Raw genomic sequence first — 17515 nt, forward strand, 5'->3', positions numbered from 1 at the left:
TATCATCGCTAAACGTTTCCCTCTGGTATGCGAGGTGTCCCTCTGCTCTTTGCAATGGGTAGTTTATCTTTCACTTGCCCCACTGGGTCCGCCAGCACCCTTACGTTCAGGGTCTGAGTCCCCCCACTCGCCACTGGGGAAGTGACTGGAGAGCTGACTGCCAGGCCCCCGGAATGGGGGAGCACAGATAGTGACTCAGAGGATACCCCGGTCCTTGGTGTGACATGGACCCGAGAGCAGACGTGATGGAGGCAAGGCACATCAGGAATGGGGCTACCGACTTGCAGTGCTAATCCCCAAGACTGCCAGCAGGAGGTGCCACTCTGGGCACAAATCACCCCCCACCGCTCCCTGGAGACTGCTCCAGAGACTGCATTGACTTTCCTGAGGTGCCCCAACCCTGCAGCAGGGCATCTCAGGGGCAGATGCTGGTTGAGGTGTCCCTCTGTTGGCTGTCAGGGGCCTGGAGCAGAGCCGTAGGAGCCCAAGATCCAGCACAGGCCTGCCCGGCCGAGCCTGAGCATGCAGTGCCTTGTGGAGACTCATGGAGTTTAAGGCCTGAAGGGATCATCGAGTCTGAACTCCTGTATGTCACAGGCCCTTAAAGTTCATCCATGTCCCCCTGCCCTGCGCCCAGCAACAACAGTCTGGATGAAGCATCTTCCCCCAAGGCCTCCTGGCTGGGTTTGAAGGCCCCCTTCCCTTGGCAGGCTGTGCCCAGGGTTACTCACTCAGCCTGGCAAACATCCGTGTCTTGTTTCTAACTCAAGTGTGTCATGTGCTGCCTTTCTCCACCAGCATAGAAAGCCCATCGGTACCTGGGCTGTTCCCCCCTTGGCAGAACTTATACGCTGCATCAAGTCAGCTACAGTCTTCCAATGGCCTGAGCCACGTGGGATCCAGGGATCCAGGCAGGCTGAGGGGGATGAACCCCTCATTTTTCTGCTGTGGAGCAAATGCTGCCCCGCCCCCGCAGGAGAAGTGTCTCCATACGGGGCACCTCGTAACGTGAGGCTGTAGGGTTGGGCCTGCAGATTTCACACAGCCCTTAGCCAGGGAAACGCCCCAATGTCACCGGCTGGATAAGGGCTCTGGGGTTCAGCCCTTTGTGGTTATGGTCAAGAGAGGACACATCCCAACGCTTGCCAGAGCAATTCCACCTCGGGGATTCAGCAGAGCCCCGTCAGGTCAGGCTGGTGACTTGAGATGGGGAATTCAGCTGGGGGAGAGGGTAGAAATCGCCCTGTCCCTTGAAATCTCAGAGAGTCAAGAGGAAATTTGGAACCTTGACTCATCCCCAAGGCGACATTGCGAGTGAGCGAATGTTTCACATGGCAAAGCTGCTGTGGTTTTATACACCTTTCCCCACAAGTTGCTGCCCTTACCCCTCCCACTGTGCGAGGTGCTGCACATTATTAGGTGCATTATAGTAGCACCTGGGGGCCCCACTCATGGCCAAGTTCCCACTGTGCCAGGCACTGTACAATGACTACTACATTCGTTCTCTGGGTGCGTTGCTTTTTTATTGATCATTTTGTTTTGGCACAGAACATTAGTAGGAATGCCCAGGTACATGTATAAAGCAGGAGGGAGAAAGACAAGCAGGGATCAGAGCCGGGAGCTCTCTAAACAGATTTGCATGAGCGGAATCGCTGAGTGATGCCATGCCAGTGAGAGCGCAGTGTACAGCTGGGTGGCTCTGGCGTCCAAAGAGACTGCGACCTTTGTTCCCCTGGCCTCCGGCCTGCTGCGGGGTCCCATTGGAAAGTGGCTCCCAGCAGGAGCCCGCCAGCGGGGACCAAGGGGGAATACAGTCAGGTGAAACTTTTCAGACCAGCCCCTTTTCCGGTGAAAAAGGCAGGTTTGGTGAAACTGAACCATTTGGTGATTGTTTTGGCTTCACTAAAGTGTATCGGTCAAAACTAAAAACCAAAACCAACCCAGAACAAATCGAAACATTTGGTGTCTTTGGTCTGAAACTACTTTCCCTTTTGAAATGGCCTTTAGTTTGATTAAAAACAGAGTTTTAAAATAGTCACAATCAAAACAAAATTTTTGTTTGGTGCAAAATGATTCCCCCACTTCTCCATTTGCACAATATATTTTTTTTAAATTTCCCCTCCTAATTTTTCAGAATTCCCCAAACCTGTTATTTGCCCAGTTCTACCCAGGACACCTAAGACGGGATAAGAACACAGCAGTAATTGGTTCCAGATGTGAAGCTACAGCACAGGAAAGTGACGCAGCCTCCACTGCAGTATACAGGCCGCGTCTTCCACCACGTCCTGTTACCAGGATTGGTCCCTGAAGCTGCAGGAACAGGCATTGCCCATGCAAAAAAGGAAGAGAAACAGCTGTTGGTTGTGGTGCCCAGATGTGCATGGGACCTTTTCTCGCTAAGGGGTGCCAGTTCTGATCTGGACCGAGGGCGGGGCACTAGCTGGCTCAGGGGATGGGAAATGGGACATGGGGCCTTTGCCCTGTAGGGGGTGCTAGCTCCAACGTGGCCCCAGGGAAGTGGTCCCAGCGAGTTTAGGGGGTCAGGGAAGGGGATACGGGGCCTTTCCCATCTAAGGCTCTAGTGCCAGTATGGCCAATTTCAGGTCAGCAGTAACTAAAGATGCTCCTGTCTGAAGGCCGTTTAGTGGCTCCTGCCTGAGCTGGTGGATCTCAGCCTGGGAGGAAGGTGCCCATCTCACAGGAGTCACCCACTCATGGGCCAGAGGAGCCCTGGAGACTAAGCTCCCCAGAGACGTCTCTTCCCGAGCAGGCGGTGTGCCGGCAGGACGCTGCCATCGCTGTGTGTGGAGCTCACTGGGACAGAGACTATGTCTTCCTACGTGTTTGTACAGTGGCTGGCCCAGTCTGAGCACAACTGCAATATAAACAACAACAGGGCCCCAGGGGTGCCCGAACAGTCACCGGGACACCTTCAGCCACTGCTAGAGTTCGCCTGTCTGGAGAATAGCCCGCCCCGGTGGGAGCGAAGCTGGATGGTACCTGTTCCGCAGGGTGTATTTGCAAACGAACGGGAAGGACCAGCTGGCGTCATAGTCGTTCCAGGTTACAAAGCCTGAAAGAGACGGAGTCAGAAGGAATCAGCCCAAGAATAAACCGCCCGCTGGCAGGAACGGGCACTTCCATGACTAGGAAAGTCATCTGCATGTGAGAGCTAATGTAACCACTGTACCTGTGTGGGCATCTGTTCGGTCATGACTGGGGTGATAGATAGATAGATAGATAGATAGATAGATAGATGATACTGGAAAACACTAGTAGGAACTGAGATGAGGCATGAAAAGAAAGGCTGAGAACAATATTGCCCTGGTCCATTGCCACCTTGCATCTTGGGTCATCAATTTCTCCATTGCAAATTGATGTAACTGGATGACCCATGCCTGCCAATAGTGGGGGAGGACAGAGTGAGGGCAGCTGGCTTCAGTAATGTTTCTGAGCATGCTCAGTCTGTGTGAGCATGCTCAGTACAAGCCAAGCAGCAAATGGAGGGGCAACCCTCCTTTACCCCCACCCCCACCCCCTGCCCACGTGTCTCCTCTTTGCACCCACATAGCTCTGCTGTACCCGATGGCACGTGGGCCAGGCCGGGGCTGCTCCCAGCCCGAGGTGATCACACACTGTTCTGTTTGTGGAGTTCACTTTGAACTTGGGTCACAATGCACTGGAGTTGTCCGTCCTCAGGCACTGATCGGGGTGTATGGGGGAGGGCTCTCCCCAGGAAATGGCCAGACACTAGGGAGGGCTTTTGTTTAGATTGGGCTGGTTTTGGAGGGGTGGAGGCAGGGGTTGTCTTCCTCCGAAGCATTTGGCATAAGCCACAGTCAGGGGCAGAGGTCGGTCAGTCAGTGGACTGAGCTGCTAGGGCAGGGGCAGGGGAACAAAGCAGACAGCAAAATGGTTTGATCGGATGGTGCAGCCAACCAGCAGGAACTGAATCTGGGCGATGTTCTTCTGGAGAGAGTCAGGGGGTCGAGATAATGAGCCAGCCCTGACCAAACCAAGCCGCCAAGCATCTGCTCCCCCTCCCCCCCACACCCACCCCAGGACAAAGCTCCCACCGTTTTGCAGGCTCCAAGAGCCCAGGTAGTTTTCTCCCGGGAGGCCATTGGGCTGGTCTGCAGGAAATGTCCGGAAATTATATTTGGAACCATCCGTCCACATGAAAGACCCCTCCTAGAGAAAGGGTGACGGTGTTAGTGACTGAACCGGGGGCCAGGCGCGCTGTGGGGAGAGGAGATGGAGCAATATCCAGTAAGGGATCAGCATTGTCTCTAGCACCTAATATCCCAGCTGTGGAGGCCTCTTCCTCACTGCAGCCCTCTCCAGCACTGACAGAGTCAGCCTCACACCACCCCAGGGAGTGGGGAAGGGTCCACCCCATGTTACAGATAGGGGAACTCAGAACAGGGTAGATTAAGTGACTGCACCAAGGTCACACAGGGAGACAGTGGCAGACCCAGGAACTGAACCCAGGCCTCCGAAGTCCCCATGCGCTGCCCTAAGCGCTGGGCCATCCTTCTGTCTGTCAGAGTGAGCAGCGCCGCCCTGGCTTGGAATCAGCTCTGTTATAACCCTCACCTGCAGCCCTAAGCTGGCACCGCGTTCACCTTCGCGTGCCAGTGTCTCTTCCACTTTGGGATCGCACCAGCCTCCACCAGATCCCAACACATCTTCCCAAGGCCGGTGCAACCATTTAGGCGACCTAGGCTATCGCCTAGGGCGCTGGGATTTGGGAGGAGGGCGCCATTTTCTTCAGCAGTGACCGTGGCGGCTGGATCTTCGGCCGCTCCGGTTGCCACTGGCATTTAGGAGGAGGGAGCTGGGGCAGGGGAGCGTGGGGAGGGCTACCTGCAGCAAGTTGAGGGGAGGGCGGCACTCAGGGGAACTCCCTGCCCCAGGTGACCCCTGCTTCGCCTCCTCCCCGAGCACGCTGTGGCTGCTTCACTTCTCCCGCCTCCCAGGCTTGTGGTGCCAATCAGCTTAGGCACCGCAATCCTGGGAAGCGAGAGAAGTGACGCAGCGACTGCATGCTTGGGGTGCTCGTGTGCGGAGCAGGGGTGAGCTGGGGCGGGGGGGGTGCCTCAGGCCGGAGGGTGGGGAGTGGGGATCTGCTGCAAGGAGGGCGCCTCAGGGCGGAGGGGGGGAGCTGCTGTGGGGGGGCGCCTCAGGGCGGAGGGGGGGGAGCTGATGTGGGGGGGCACCTCAGGGCGGAGGCGCAGGGGGGGCGCAAGATGGACGTTTCGCCTAGGGCGTGAAACATCTTTGCACCGGCCCTGCATCTTCCCCACATGCAGCAGCCATGCCCAGCCCCAGCTCTCCCGCAAGCTCAGACGGCAGGGCCTGGTTCTTAGAGAGTGAACGTCAGCTGGAGTGCGGAGGTGACAAAACAGCTGTAGTTTCCACTGCACCTTTTCTACACCCTGTTTCCCAGCATGCTCTGCAGCTCAGGAACAGTAACACCTACCTCTTCTCTAGCACTTTTCATTAGTAGAGCTCAAAACACTTTACAAAGCAGGTCAGTAGCGTTACCCTGATTTTGCAGATGGGGAAACTGAGGCACAAGGAGAGGCTGGGACTTGCCTAAATCCACCCCAGCAGCAGAGGCAGGAATAGAACTGAGGACTCCTGGGGCTTAATCCAGGCAAACACTCTTTTCTCTACTTCAGATTGAAATAACAAGCCCACAATGTAAGACAGAGGGAGGCAAATTCTGCCCTCAACCCCACCATGTCCCCCCGGTATAAGTGGAAATGCCAGTCTGACCCTCCAGCCCCGGCAACTGCTCTGAAGTTGCAGTTGCTCTGATTGCGGGTTGTGCCAGACGGGTGAGGCAGGAGCTACCTTGAAAGTGTCGTGTGCGCCGATCCAGTAGGCCTGTCCTTTAGTGTAATCCAGCGGCTTGCCCATCAGGTGAAAGATGAAGTCATTTTCCTCTGCGCTGTGGATGGAGGCCAGATGGGAATTCTTGCCATAGCTTTGACACGCCACCTGAAAAGGCACCGCAAGGTCAAATCACACAAGGCTGCAACCAGCGCGCCTGACCCAAAACGCTTAGAAATCAATGGAAAAACGCCCATTGACATCAGTGGGTCAGGGCCCAAAAGAAGGGGGTTGGTCTGGTCGTTGAGGCAGTGGGCTAGTCCTCAAGAGAGATGGGCTGAATTCCCAGTTCTGCCACAGACTCACCAGGTGGCCTTGGGCAAGTCTCTTAGTGTCTCAGACCTTGGTTTCCCCCACAGGGAGGGGCCTAGGCCATTTGCTACAGGGACAAAAGCCCCCCTCCCGTGGCTGTAGAAAGTGTCTACGCTAGAGCGGCACAGCTGCAGTTGTGCCATTATAGCATGTGCCAGAATGGGGGGGGGCAAGGGGACATGTCCCCCCCACTTTTAAAAGTGGGGGAAGAGGGGATGTGGAGGCGTGGCCTAGTGGGGGAAGGGGCAGCACAGAGGCGGGGTCTCTGGGGAAGAGGCAGTGTGGGGGGGCGGGGCCATGATTCAGGCACCTATGGCCCCCACCCCTCTTTTTTACAGAGCTTCTGCTGCTCCCTGGTGTAGACACAGCCTGAGAATGTCAACGTTTGAAAAGTCTGTTGGGAGGACAGGCAGAGCTCAGGTCAGGGGCTGTGTTGTGCCAGAAGCTGTTAATGGCTGCCCTCCACCAACAATCAGAGAGGTGGTTGCAGCTACCTGCTCTGCTAACCAGATGGCAAAAACCGGACCTGTGTCCTCCATTTCCCCTTTTTTGTTTTTTCTGATTCCCGCCCCCGCCCCCCGATCAATAGAACTCTGGGCATCGATGGCTAAAAGGTTCCCTGACGTTTTGGAACAGATGGCATGTGGCATTCAAGCGTTATCACCTTACAGACAGACAGACCCACAAAGTTGATTTAGTTGGGGATTGGTCCTGCTTTGAGCAGAGGGTTGGACTAGATACCTCCTGAGGTCCCTTCCGACCCTGGTATTCTATGATTCTAAGAAATGCCCTCGAGCTGAATTTAAGCTTGTGGATACAGAGATCTTGGTGGGAGGGGAATAATGGCCATCGGAGGAATATTTAGAGTAGGTGAACAGATGCCATCTGGAAGGCTGGGAAATTCCCCCAACTTGTTCGTGTGGCGGAGGAGGGATTCCAAGATTCCCCCTAGCAGGAGTCACACCAGCTGCTCAAGGGCCAGATTCACGCACAGGGCTCAGGATTTAATGAGACGTCAGTGGAGCCCTTGGAACAGATGCTGCATAGGAGCCCATGCCACCGATTGTGCCACTGATCTCAAGGGAGCCATGTACAGCGCCACCCGTGGCTGGCCAGAATCCAGCCCTTAGTAAAGTGCCCTCAGGAGCATTTCCTGTCCCCTGTCTCTCCCCTGCTCAGCAAATATGCCCAGCTGTTAATACTCCCTAGCTCTTCTCAAGTGCTTCTCATCAGCTGATCTGGGCCGGCGCGTTGGGCGACAGCAGCCGGACCAGCACTCTGCCCACTGGGGCACCCATTAAAGAGCCCCAAAGTTAAGCCGAGGGGCGAAGCTGTGCCTACGGGACAGCTCAGAGGTGGCTGCAGACAGCTACAGGGCTAATGAGGCCCAGGAAGGAAGTGCCGGGGAGAGTGTCTGCGCTGCAATCAAAGACCTGCAGCATGGCCGGGGTTGGCCCAGCTCAGCTGACTTGGACTCCTGGGGCTCGGGCTACGGGGCCATAAATTGCAGTGTTGACGTTCAGGTTTCAGAGCCCGGACTCCAGCCCAAGCCCCGACAGCTACAAAGCTATTTTTGATCTTGCGAGCCCGAGGCAGCTGACCTGGGCTCAGAGACACAGTGCAGTGGGGTTTTAATCACAGTGTAGATGTACCCTCAGCATTAGTCCCAGGAGAGATCTCTAGGGGCGAGCGCGCCTCCCTCTCCAGTCCTTGCTGTAAGGGGCTGAGGATTATGTGCTATTGCCATGGGCGCCAACTTATATGGGCTCGTGGGGCTAAAGCCCCAGGAATATTCAAAATCAGGGGCTCTGCTCCACCAATATTTGGAGCTAGGTTTCTCCCCTGCTTGGAGCGCAGGGGAGTCAGAGGGCTGTGGGCTGCCTGCAACCGCGGGGAGTCCAGAGCCCTTTAAATCCCAGCCGCGGCCGGGAGTCAGAGGGCTCTGCGCTGCCTGCTGCGGCGGGGAGCCCAGAGCCCTTTAAATCTCAGCCGCGGCTGGGAATCAGAGGGCTCTGGGCTGCCCGCTGTGGCGGAGAGCCCAGAGCCCTTTAAATTCCAGCCGCGGCCGGGAGGCAGAGGGCTCTGGGCTGCCTGCAACCACGGGGAGCCCAGAGCCCTTTAAATCCCAGCCGCGGCCAGGAATCAGAGGGCTCTGGGCTGCCCGCTGGCGGGGAGCCCAGAGCCCTTTAAATCCCAGCCGTGGCCGGGAATCAGAGGGCTCTGGGCTGCCCGCTGCAGCAGGGAGCCCAGAGCCCTTTAAATCCCAGCCGCGGCCAGGAATCAGAGGGCTCTGGGCTGCCCGCTGGCGGGGAGCCCAGAGCCCTTTAAATCCCAGCCGCGGCCGGGACTCAGAGGGCTCTGGGCTGCCTGCAACCGCGGGGAGCCCAGAGCCCTTTGAATCCCAGCCACCGCGGCTGGGATTTAAAGGGCTCAGGGCTCCCCACGGCTGCCAACAGCCCAGAGCCCTTTGAATCCCAGCCCCTGGCCACTGATTGCCCCCTCCTCTGCCCCAACTGCCTCCCAGGACCCCCACCCCATATCTAAGCACCACTGGTCCTTGTCCCCCGATTACCTCCTCCTGTGACAACTGCCCCTTGGGACCCCAGCCCCTATCTAAGCCTCCCTTCTCCTTGTCCCCAACTGCCCCCTCCTGAGACCCCACCCAACTTCCCCCCAGGACTCCACCCCCTACCTGTCCCCTGATAAACCCCCTGGACTCCCATGCCTATCCAATTGCTGCCTGTCCCCTGACTGCCCCTCTGAACCTCTGCCCCATCCAACGCCCCCTGCTCCTTGTCCCTTGACTGGCCCCCAGAACCCCCTACCCCTTCTCCAACCCCCAAACCGCTTACTGGGGGTTGGAGAAGGGCAGCAGGAGGGTACGGGGGGAGCCCAGGGCTGGGAAGGGGGGCAGCCAAATTTTTTTTTGCTTGGGGCAGCAAAAAACCTAGAGCCGGCCCTGCCCGGAGCTTCCCTGCCTGAACGTAAAGAGCCTGCAGCGCGCGTCTCTCTCCCTTGCTGCTGCTGCTGCCCCAGCCTAAGGGCTACAGCATAACAGCAGTGCAAGGGAGGAGGGGGAGGGGAGTGGAGGGGGCCGTGCCGGGCCCCCGCACCATAATCCTATCTAGGTTGTAATTAATTTTGACTGAGCTGACCAGGACAATATCCCTAAGACCTGCAGACTTGTGGCTGCTGCTCTGTGACTTTTAAAGCAGATGAAGCCACTTTTGATTACAGCTTAAAACAAAACGATGCGGGTGAGAGGAGGAAGTGACTGATTGGTTTCACATAGGACCTGGAGTAAAATTGCTATAAAGGATTGTCTGAAACTGGTGTACAGACAAACTAGTGTGTGGCAAAGTCTTAAAATGACTGAGAATTGAAATATTTTTTATTTTTTTTATTTTTTATTAATTGTAATGTGCTCTTAAATTAATCAGATTGCATCGACAATTGGGAACCGTTTTTATACAGTGACGGTAAAATGTATATTGAAGCAGGCAAGTGCTGCTTCTGACTTTCCACTTTTAATTGACCCTTGTAATCTTGTGGCGCTGACGCGTTGTAGCTTCATTTTATATCGGCTTACAGGGCGGGAGCGGGGGGGGGGGGACGGGACCACCATTTTGGGCCCCACCAAAAATTATACAAACCTGCCGCCTATGGCTATTGCAGACGAGGTGCTGCACTATGCTGAAAAGGTGAGGGGGGGACAGTGTAAATCAGGGGTCTCCAACCTTTTTACACACAAGATCAGTCTTTGAATTTAAGATTAACCCAGGATTTACCCCACCCTTTCCCTGAGGCCTCATCCTGCTCACTCCATTCCCCCCTCCCTCCGGGCTGGGGCAGGGGGTTGGGGTGGAGTGCAGGAGGGGTGCAGGATCTGGACGGGCTGAGGGGGTTCAGAGGGCGGGAGGGGGCTCCAGGCTGAGCCTGGGGCAGGGAGTTGGGATGCACGAGGGGGCTCCGGGCTGGTGCAGGGGATTGGGGTGTGGGAGGGGGTGAGGGGTGCTGGCTCTGGGAGGGAGTTTGGGTGCAGGAGTGGCTCCGGCCTGGGGCAGGGGCTTGGGGTGCAGGAGGGGGTACGAGGTACAGGCTCCGTCCTGGAGGGACTTACCACAGGCAGCTCCCGGTAGGTGGAGCAGCGAGGCTCAGGCAGGCTGCCTGCCTGCCATGGCCCCACAACACTCCTGGAAGTGGCTGGCTGCTGGCACGTCTCTTTGTGCCCCTTGGGGGGCAGCAGGTCTCCGTGCACTGCCCGTGACCACAAGTGCCACCCCCACAGCTCCCGTTGGCCGGTTCTTGCGAAGACGGAGCTGTGAGGACAGTGCTGGGGGTGGGGGCAGCATGTGGAGCCACCTTCTCTCCCTCCCCCAGGGGCCACAATGACGTGCCAGCAGCCAGCTGCTACCGGGAGCAGTGTGGGTCCATGGCAGGCAGGCAGCCTGCCTAAGCCCCACTGCGCTGCGGGACTTTTAGTGGCCCACAGATTGCGATTGACTGGCAGAGGCTCCAGGATCGACCAGTCGATCACAATCGATGGGTTGGTGATCACTGGAGTAGATCAACTACACGTGGTGTTCCCAAGCAGAGCATCTCCGAGTGCTCTGTGTGCTCAGAGAAAGGCAGGAGCAGAGGCCATGCACTGTTACAAGATCTCAAAGCACTTTACAAAGTCAATCAGTATCTTTACATTTTACTGATTGGGAAACTGAGGCACAGAGAGGGGAGTGACTTGCCCTAGGTCACCCAGCAAACCAGTGCTGGGACTAGAGTCCAACTCTCCTATGTCTCAGGCTGGGGCTCTTTCCACTAGGCCACGCTACGTCCCTGCATTCAGACTTGCCTCAGCGTCAGGCCATTTCATCGGTTCCATTGAAGCCTTATAGCAGGAGTCTTGATACTGCACCCAGCCCTCGTAACAAAAGCCGCGGGCGCAGAGACAGTTCTCCTGGGAGCAGGCACCTGGTGTGAAGATTGGGAACCACAAGTGCAATAAGCATGCAAGAGAGAATAAAACATCTGTGCAGCATGTTTCATGCATTGGTCCCAAAGGCAGGTAAGTATTACACCAATTGCTCATTGCAGGAGAAATCAGTGACACGGAGTCTGAGTAGTTTCTATGGGTATGTCTACACTACGGGATTATTCCGATTTTACAGAAACCGGTTTTTTAAAACAGATTGTATAAAGTCGAGTGCACGCGGCCACACTAAGAACATTAATTCGGCAGTGTGCGTCCATGTACCGAGGCTAGCGTCGATTTCCGGAGCGTTGCACTGTGGGTAGCTATCCCGTAGCTATCCCATAGTTCCTGCAGTCTCCCCCGCCCATTGGAATTCTGGGTTGAGATCCCAATGCATGATGGGGCAAAAACAGTGTCGCAGGTGATTCTGGATAAATGTCGTCACTCAATCCTCCTCCGTGAAAGCAACGGCAGACAATCATTTCGCGCCCTTTTTCACCTGGATTGCCCTGGCAGACGCCATAGCATGGCAACCATGGAGCCTGTTTTGCCTTTTGTCACTGTCACCGTATGTGTACTGGATGCTGCTGACAGAGGTGATACTGCAGCGCTGCAGAGGTGAAAAGCAGCATTCATTTGCCTTTGCAAGGTAGCAGAGACGTTTACCATCCCTATTGCACCGTCTACTATTGTAAATTGGTGATGAGATGATGGTTATCAGTCATTTTGCACTATTTGCATTTGGAAATTGGTGATGGTGGTTATCAATCCTTTTGTACCGTCTGCTGCTGTCATGGGTGCTCTTGGCTGGCCTCGCTGAGGTTGGCTGGGGGCGCATGGACAAAAATGGGAATGACTCCCTGGGTCATTCCCTTCTTTATGTTTTGTCTAAAAATAGAGTCAGTCCTGCCTAGAATATGGGGCAAGTGTACTAGAGAACCAGAGAGCACAGCCACTCCGTGTCAGAGCCCCAGAGATCCTGCAGAAATGATGAGCTGCATGCCATTCTAGGGGGTGCCCCTGCAACAACCCCACCCGTTGCTTCCCTCCTCCCCCAACCCTCCTGGGCTACCATGGCAGTGTCCCCGCATTTGTGTGATGAAGTAATAAAGAATGCAGGAATAAGAAACACTGACTTTTAGTGAGATAAAATGAGGGGGAGGCAGCCTCCAGCTGCTATGATAGTCCAGGCAGGACATTAAAGGGTGGTGGCGGGGAGAGGAGCGCAGCCTCCCGCTGCTATGATAGTCCAGGCAGTACAGAATCTTTTCTTTAGACATGAAAGGGGGGGGCTGATGGAGCTCAGCCCCCAGTTGCTATGATGAGGACAGTTACCAATCCTTTTGTACCATCTGCCGGGAATGACCGGCAGTCATTCCTATTTTTACCCAGGTGCCCCCGGTCGACCTCACCGAGGCAAGCCAGGAGCACTCACGGGCTGATGATGACGATGGATAGCAGTCATATTGTACCGTCTGCCACCAGGAAGGGGATGCTGGCATTCAGCGCTGCAGCACCCCATCTACCAGCAGCATGCAGTAGACATAGGGTGACATTGAAAAAAGGTGAGAAATGATTTTTCCCCCTTTTCTTTCGGGGGGTGGGCAAGGATGTAAATGGACGACATACACCCTGAAACACCCAGGAAAATGTTTTTGACCCTTCAGGCATTTGGAGCTCAGCCAAGAATGCAAATACTTTTCGGAGACTGCAGGGACTGTGTGATAGGTGGAGTCCTCAGTCCCCCCTCCCTCCCTCCATGAGCGTCCAGTTGATTCTTTGGCTTTCCGTTACGCTTCTCATGCAGCACTGTGCTGAGTCCCTGCTGTGGCCTCTGTCTATCATAGCCTGGAGATTTTTTCAAATGCTTTGTCATTTCGTCTTCTGTAATGGAGCTCTGATACAACAGATTCGTCTCCCCATACAGCGATCAGATCCAGTATCTCCCGTACGGTCCATGCTGGAGCTCTTTTTGGATTTGGGACTGCATCGCCACCCGTGCTGATCAGAGCTCCATGCTGGGCAAACAGGAAATGAAATTCAAAAGTTCATGGGGCTTTTCCTGTCTACCTGGCCAGTGCATCCGAGTTCAGATTGCTTTCCAGAGCGGTCACAATGGTGCACTGTGGGATACCGCCCAGAGGCCAATACCGTCGATTTGCGGCCACACTAACCCTAATCCGACATGGCAATACCGATTTCAGCGCTACTCCTCTCGTCGGGGAGGAGTACAGAAATCGGTTTAAAGAGCCCTTTATATCAATATAAAGGGCCTCATTGTGTGGACGGGTGCAGGGTTAAATCGGTTTAACGCTGCTAAATTCAGTTTAAACGCGTAGTGTAGACCAGGCCTTAGTGCACCTTGTTCGTTTACATTTTATGCACCAGTCCTGGAACAGAGGTGGTCACAAACAGCATACATTCAAGCCCCTCTGTCAGTGATCTCAGTCCATGCATCAGTGCCAGGTTCCCAGGGAGCAACAAACCCTCCTGCCCTTTGCAACACTTGGCCCCCAAAAATAAATTGCATTACCAAACTAACAAGACTATGTCTGCCAAGACTATACTCTGGCTCACATGCTAAGATTGTGCGTAACAGCACCATCTGGTGGCACCACCATAGCAGTATCAATACCCTCATGCAGGGAGAAGAGTGATTCTAGGGGGTGCTAGAATTGTTAATGATTTTCACTGATTGCTTCATTTATCAATAGTGGTTTTTCATACACAATAATTATTAATACAGCAGCAGCATTTTGCTTGGTGCTTTACAACAAATGAAAAAGAAGGGGTCCCTTGCTTAAAAATGACATGGTACAAACATAAAAGGTGATGACAGACAAGATTCATAGCAGTCAAGGCCAGAAGAGACCATGGTGATATCTAGTGTTACCGCCTGGATAACACAGGCCAGAGAACTGCCCCCAAATAATCCCTACAGCAGATCTTTCGGGAAGCATCCAATCTTGATTTTGAAATGGCCAGTGACGAAGAATCCATCATGACCCAAGGAAGAAGGGAATGGAGAAGAGTTTAGAGTGAAAGGAAATTAAAATAATATGAACCACATTATTTAGAGCAAGCTTGCGGCAGTGAAGAGCTGTGCTGCCCAGCAAGCAGAGTGGGACCTGAATCTGTTGGCACACTGCTTCCCCCTTTTGCTCCAGAAAGGGGTGCTGAACCTGTCCCAGCCCTGGCTCTGTGGCAGATTAATCCCACTGGTGCTATTATTATGATGATTAATTATATTACGGGAGTGGCTCGGAGCGCTCTTCATGGACCAAGACCCCGTTGCGCTAGGCACTGTACAAAGAACAAGCAGACAGCGCTGCCCCAAAAGCTTATTACCCAGGCCGAGAGCTGGTTGCAGCTGTACGGAGGAGTGCAAGCAAATAATGCGACCATATTAGCCAGCAGGTTGGGCAGGGGTCTCGGCATGCCAGCGGCATGACCGATGTCAAGTTTCTGTAGCTGTCATGGCAGGGGAGAATTTTGAAGGAGGACAAGGAGGCGGTTTTGTGGCTGTTTACAGGGAGTTCCTCCCAAGCATAAAGTGAGGAGTTTGGATGACTTTGGAGGACAGGGGAAACTCTGGGTGCATAGCAAGAGGGAGGTGCATGGAAAGGGGCACAAGTGGGATGGGGAGACAAAGTAAGCTTCAAGGTCAGGGTGAGAGGTGGGGGGAAGAGGAGAAGACAGGGAGCCAGACGCCCTCTGCTTCACCTTCCACCTCTCAAGCCTGGGGTGAGTGAAGTGTTCAGAGTCCATGGACCTCCCAGTCCTTGGTCTCTTTGCCAAAATCCAGCAAGGGGAAGCAATGGGTGCTGAGCCGGCAGGAGGGGCGCGCGGTGAAGACACCTTTCTACCAGGACCAAGGTTCCCCACTGATTCCACGAGGCCATCTCTGTGGGGTGGTGGTGCCTACAGAACAGTGTGGTTGGGCTGGGGGTTATCAGCAGGGAAGGATAATGCAACTCACCCCAAGCAATGAAGATGAGCACAAGGGAGAGGGATGTCCTGGGATCCATCTCTGGTGAGGATGCGAGTCAGCAGGCAAATCCCAACAGCCCCGCTGGCTAGCACAGACTCCCCTCAGGTTGGGTGCTCGGGCTTTGCTCACGGTGGAACACAAGTGGATGCAGGAAATTTTGTATCAGTCCTCTGCACAGCAGTGACTCATCACAGGAAATCCTGCTCCTCTGAATTTCCTCTTTGTTCCAGCTGTGTCCCTTTTGGCTCCGGCAGCCTGGTTTAACCCTCTCTCCATGCGGAGGCCAGTGGAGTAAGCCCTGCAGCTGCTCACTTTATTGTGGTGGACAAATGTACTAGTTGTCTTCAGGCAGGGAGAGAGAAGGCACAAGGAAATCTCCCTGGGACCTGATGAATAGTCATCCTACATCCTGCAATTCCTTTCTTCGCCATTAGGGGAGGACAGAGTGGCTGCACAGGTGGAAAGGAGAGAAAGCTGTAGCCCAGCAGTGGAAAATTCAGCTCTTAAAGGGAAGTGTGCAAATGGGCCATGCCCACTGGAATGAGTTCCCCTCTTCCCCACCCCCCCAGCATACTTGTAACTAGGGAGCAATTTGGACGGGGAGGGCAAAAATTGGGTAGACGCACTGATTAAAAAACAACACGCAGTAGCAACTCCAGGTCAAATTTGTTACATTGTGAGAGTTAAAATTGTCCACGTAATTTGCAGAGAGCTAATTTGGATTGGTAAAATCCTGGAGACTGTAGCCATGGGGGGTGGTGGGGGGTGGCGAAGGGGAGATTGTTTGGAAGAGAAGCAGTGACGTTTGTCTTCCTGCTGCCCCCAAGCAGGTTAAGGAATCGTGCGAAGGGTCAAAGGAAGGCCATTTCTGATGCAACCACATTCAACTGTCCAGGGAAAGGCCATCAACGGGCTGTATATAAAATCTGCACTAAAAAAATAATCAAGGAGGGGATTGTGGCTGCCAATCACACTGCTGAGCCACTGCAGAGTGAGTGAGAGAATAATTGTGCTGCTAACTCTCCTTTCTGTGCCTGCGGCCCTGAGACTCTGCCTGAACAACTCAAAGAAGTAACTTATACTGGCAAAACTTATGTTGCTCGGGGGCGGGGAGTGTTTTATTCATAAGTGCTAGTGTAGACATGGCCCTAGAGAAGAAGATTCATTTCATCATGGGAGTGGACGTGAAACCCCAGTTCCACCCTGAGACTGGGGTGTGGATCTCTCCAATGCCCAGTAAACCCATGGGTCTGTGGTAGAGCTGTGAGGATGGGCTCTCTTCACATGAGGGGACATTGTTGTCTAAGCCAGCCAAGGGAGGGTAACGTTTTTGTGGAAGCCCATGTTAATGTTGTGGCAGTATTTCTTGGGATCCAATGTTGGGTCACATTCACAGGGCTCACCAGCACAGTGTCGGCTGCTTCGAATGTCTGTTTCCACGTGGCCTAATGCAAGGTCAGGCATCTGGGCATAGGTCAGACGGAGACAACGGCTGGACTGGGTCATGGAAAGCAGCGGCACTGAAAAGGGCTTCAGGCTCGTGGTGGATAATCAGCTGAACATGAGCTGCCAGGGCAGTGCTGTAGGCAAGAAGGCAAACGCAACCCTTGGCTGTGTAAGCAGGGAATATCAACTTGGAGAAGGGAGGTGGTGTTACTTCGTGCATTAGCGAGACCATGACTAGATACTGCGTCCACTTCTGGTGTCCCCACGAAGGATGTTGAAAAACGGGAGGTCTGTAAAATCTTATAGGGTATGTCTGCACAGCCAGCAGCCAGGAGCCTGCGAGCCCAGGTCAACAGACTTGGGCTCGCACGACGGTGCTAAAAAATCTGTGTAGACAGCGGTGTTCAGTTGCGGCTCGGGCTCTGAAGCCCTCCCCACTCCCTAAGCTTCTGAGCCCAAGCTCCAGCCAAAGTGACAACATCTGCACAGCTGTTTTTCGTGCCATCGCAAGAGCCCTGCGAACCCAGGTCTGTCAACTCGGATGCTCACTGTCATCGGCTGTGTAGACTTGCAGGTAGCTCAATCTATCTTGTTTATCCCCAAGAAAGTTAAGAGGTGACTTGATCGTGGTCTATAGGTACCTACATGGGAATCTACATATTTCTTTTATGTGATTTTTTTAAAATCATAAATAAACAAACTCCAAGAAATACAGAAAGGTAAATGACTTACAGCTCACATATGCTGTCAAATAACCCCACATTTCGCAGGATAGCCCATGAAATTATGCAATTACTCAACTTTACAGCTTGTTGAAACTGAAAGACCAGACAATGCAAATAGAATGATATTAGGTATCAGCTTGGAGCAGAAGAGATAAGTCAAATCAGTAAGTTAGT

The 17515-nt window shown here is 54.1% G+C and overlaps 1 protein-coding gene across 1 annotated transcript; it reads right to left on the reverse strand.

The window, feature by feature from the left end:
• Nucleotides 1–1501: 1501 nt before the first annotated feature.
• Nucleotides 1502–15322, reverse strand: LOC123370455 (regenerating islet-derived protein 4-like). Its single transcript, XM_045017039.1, has 6 exons — nucleotides 15159–15322; nucleotides 11060–11178; nucleotides 5860–6006; nucleotides 4077–4191; nucleotides 3001–3073; nucleotides 1502–2310 (listed from the first exon to the last, which is right to left on the reverse strand). The coding sequence occupies exons 1-6, from the start codon at nucleotides 15205–15207 to the stop codon at nucleotides 2289–2291; spliced, it is 525 nt and encodes a 174-aa protein (XP_044872974.1). The 5' UTR covers nucleotides 15208–15322; the 3' UTR covers nucleotides 1502–2288.
• Nucleotides 15323–17515: the final 2193 nt, after the last annotated feature.

This window comes from Mauremys mutica, chromosome 4 (genome assembly GCF_020497125.1).
Source record: "Mauremys mutica isolate MM-2020 ecotype Southern chromosome 4, ASM2049712v1, whole genome shotgun sequence".
Classification (NCBI taxonomy): domain Eukaryota; kingdom Metazoa; phylum Chordata; order Testudines; family Geoemydidae; genus Mauremys; species Mauremys mutica.

Bases quoted from the DNA above. Each gene is read 5' to 3' on its own strand.
- LOC123370455 (XM_045017039.1), bottom strand. From the start codon at position 15,207: ATGGATCCCAGGACATCCCTCTCCCTTGTGCTCATCTTCATTGCTTGG. The intron at 11,179-15,158 runs GTGAGTTGCATT...TCTTCACACCAG, and splicing joins GCTCATCTTCATTGCTTGGG to GTGCCTGCTCCCAGGAGAAC. The intron at 3,074-4,076 runs GTGGGAGCTTTG...CGTCTCTTTCAG, and splicing joins CTCTTGGAGCCTGCAAAACG to GCTTTGTAACCTGGAACGAC.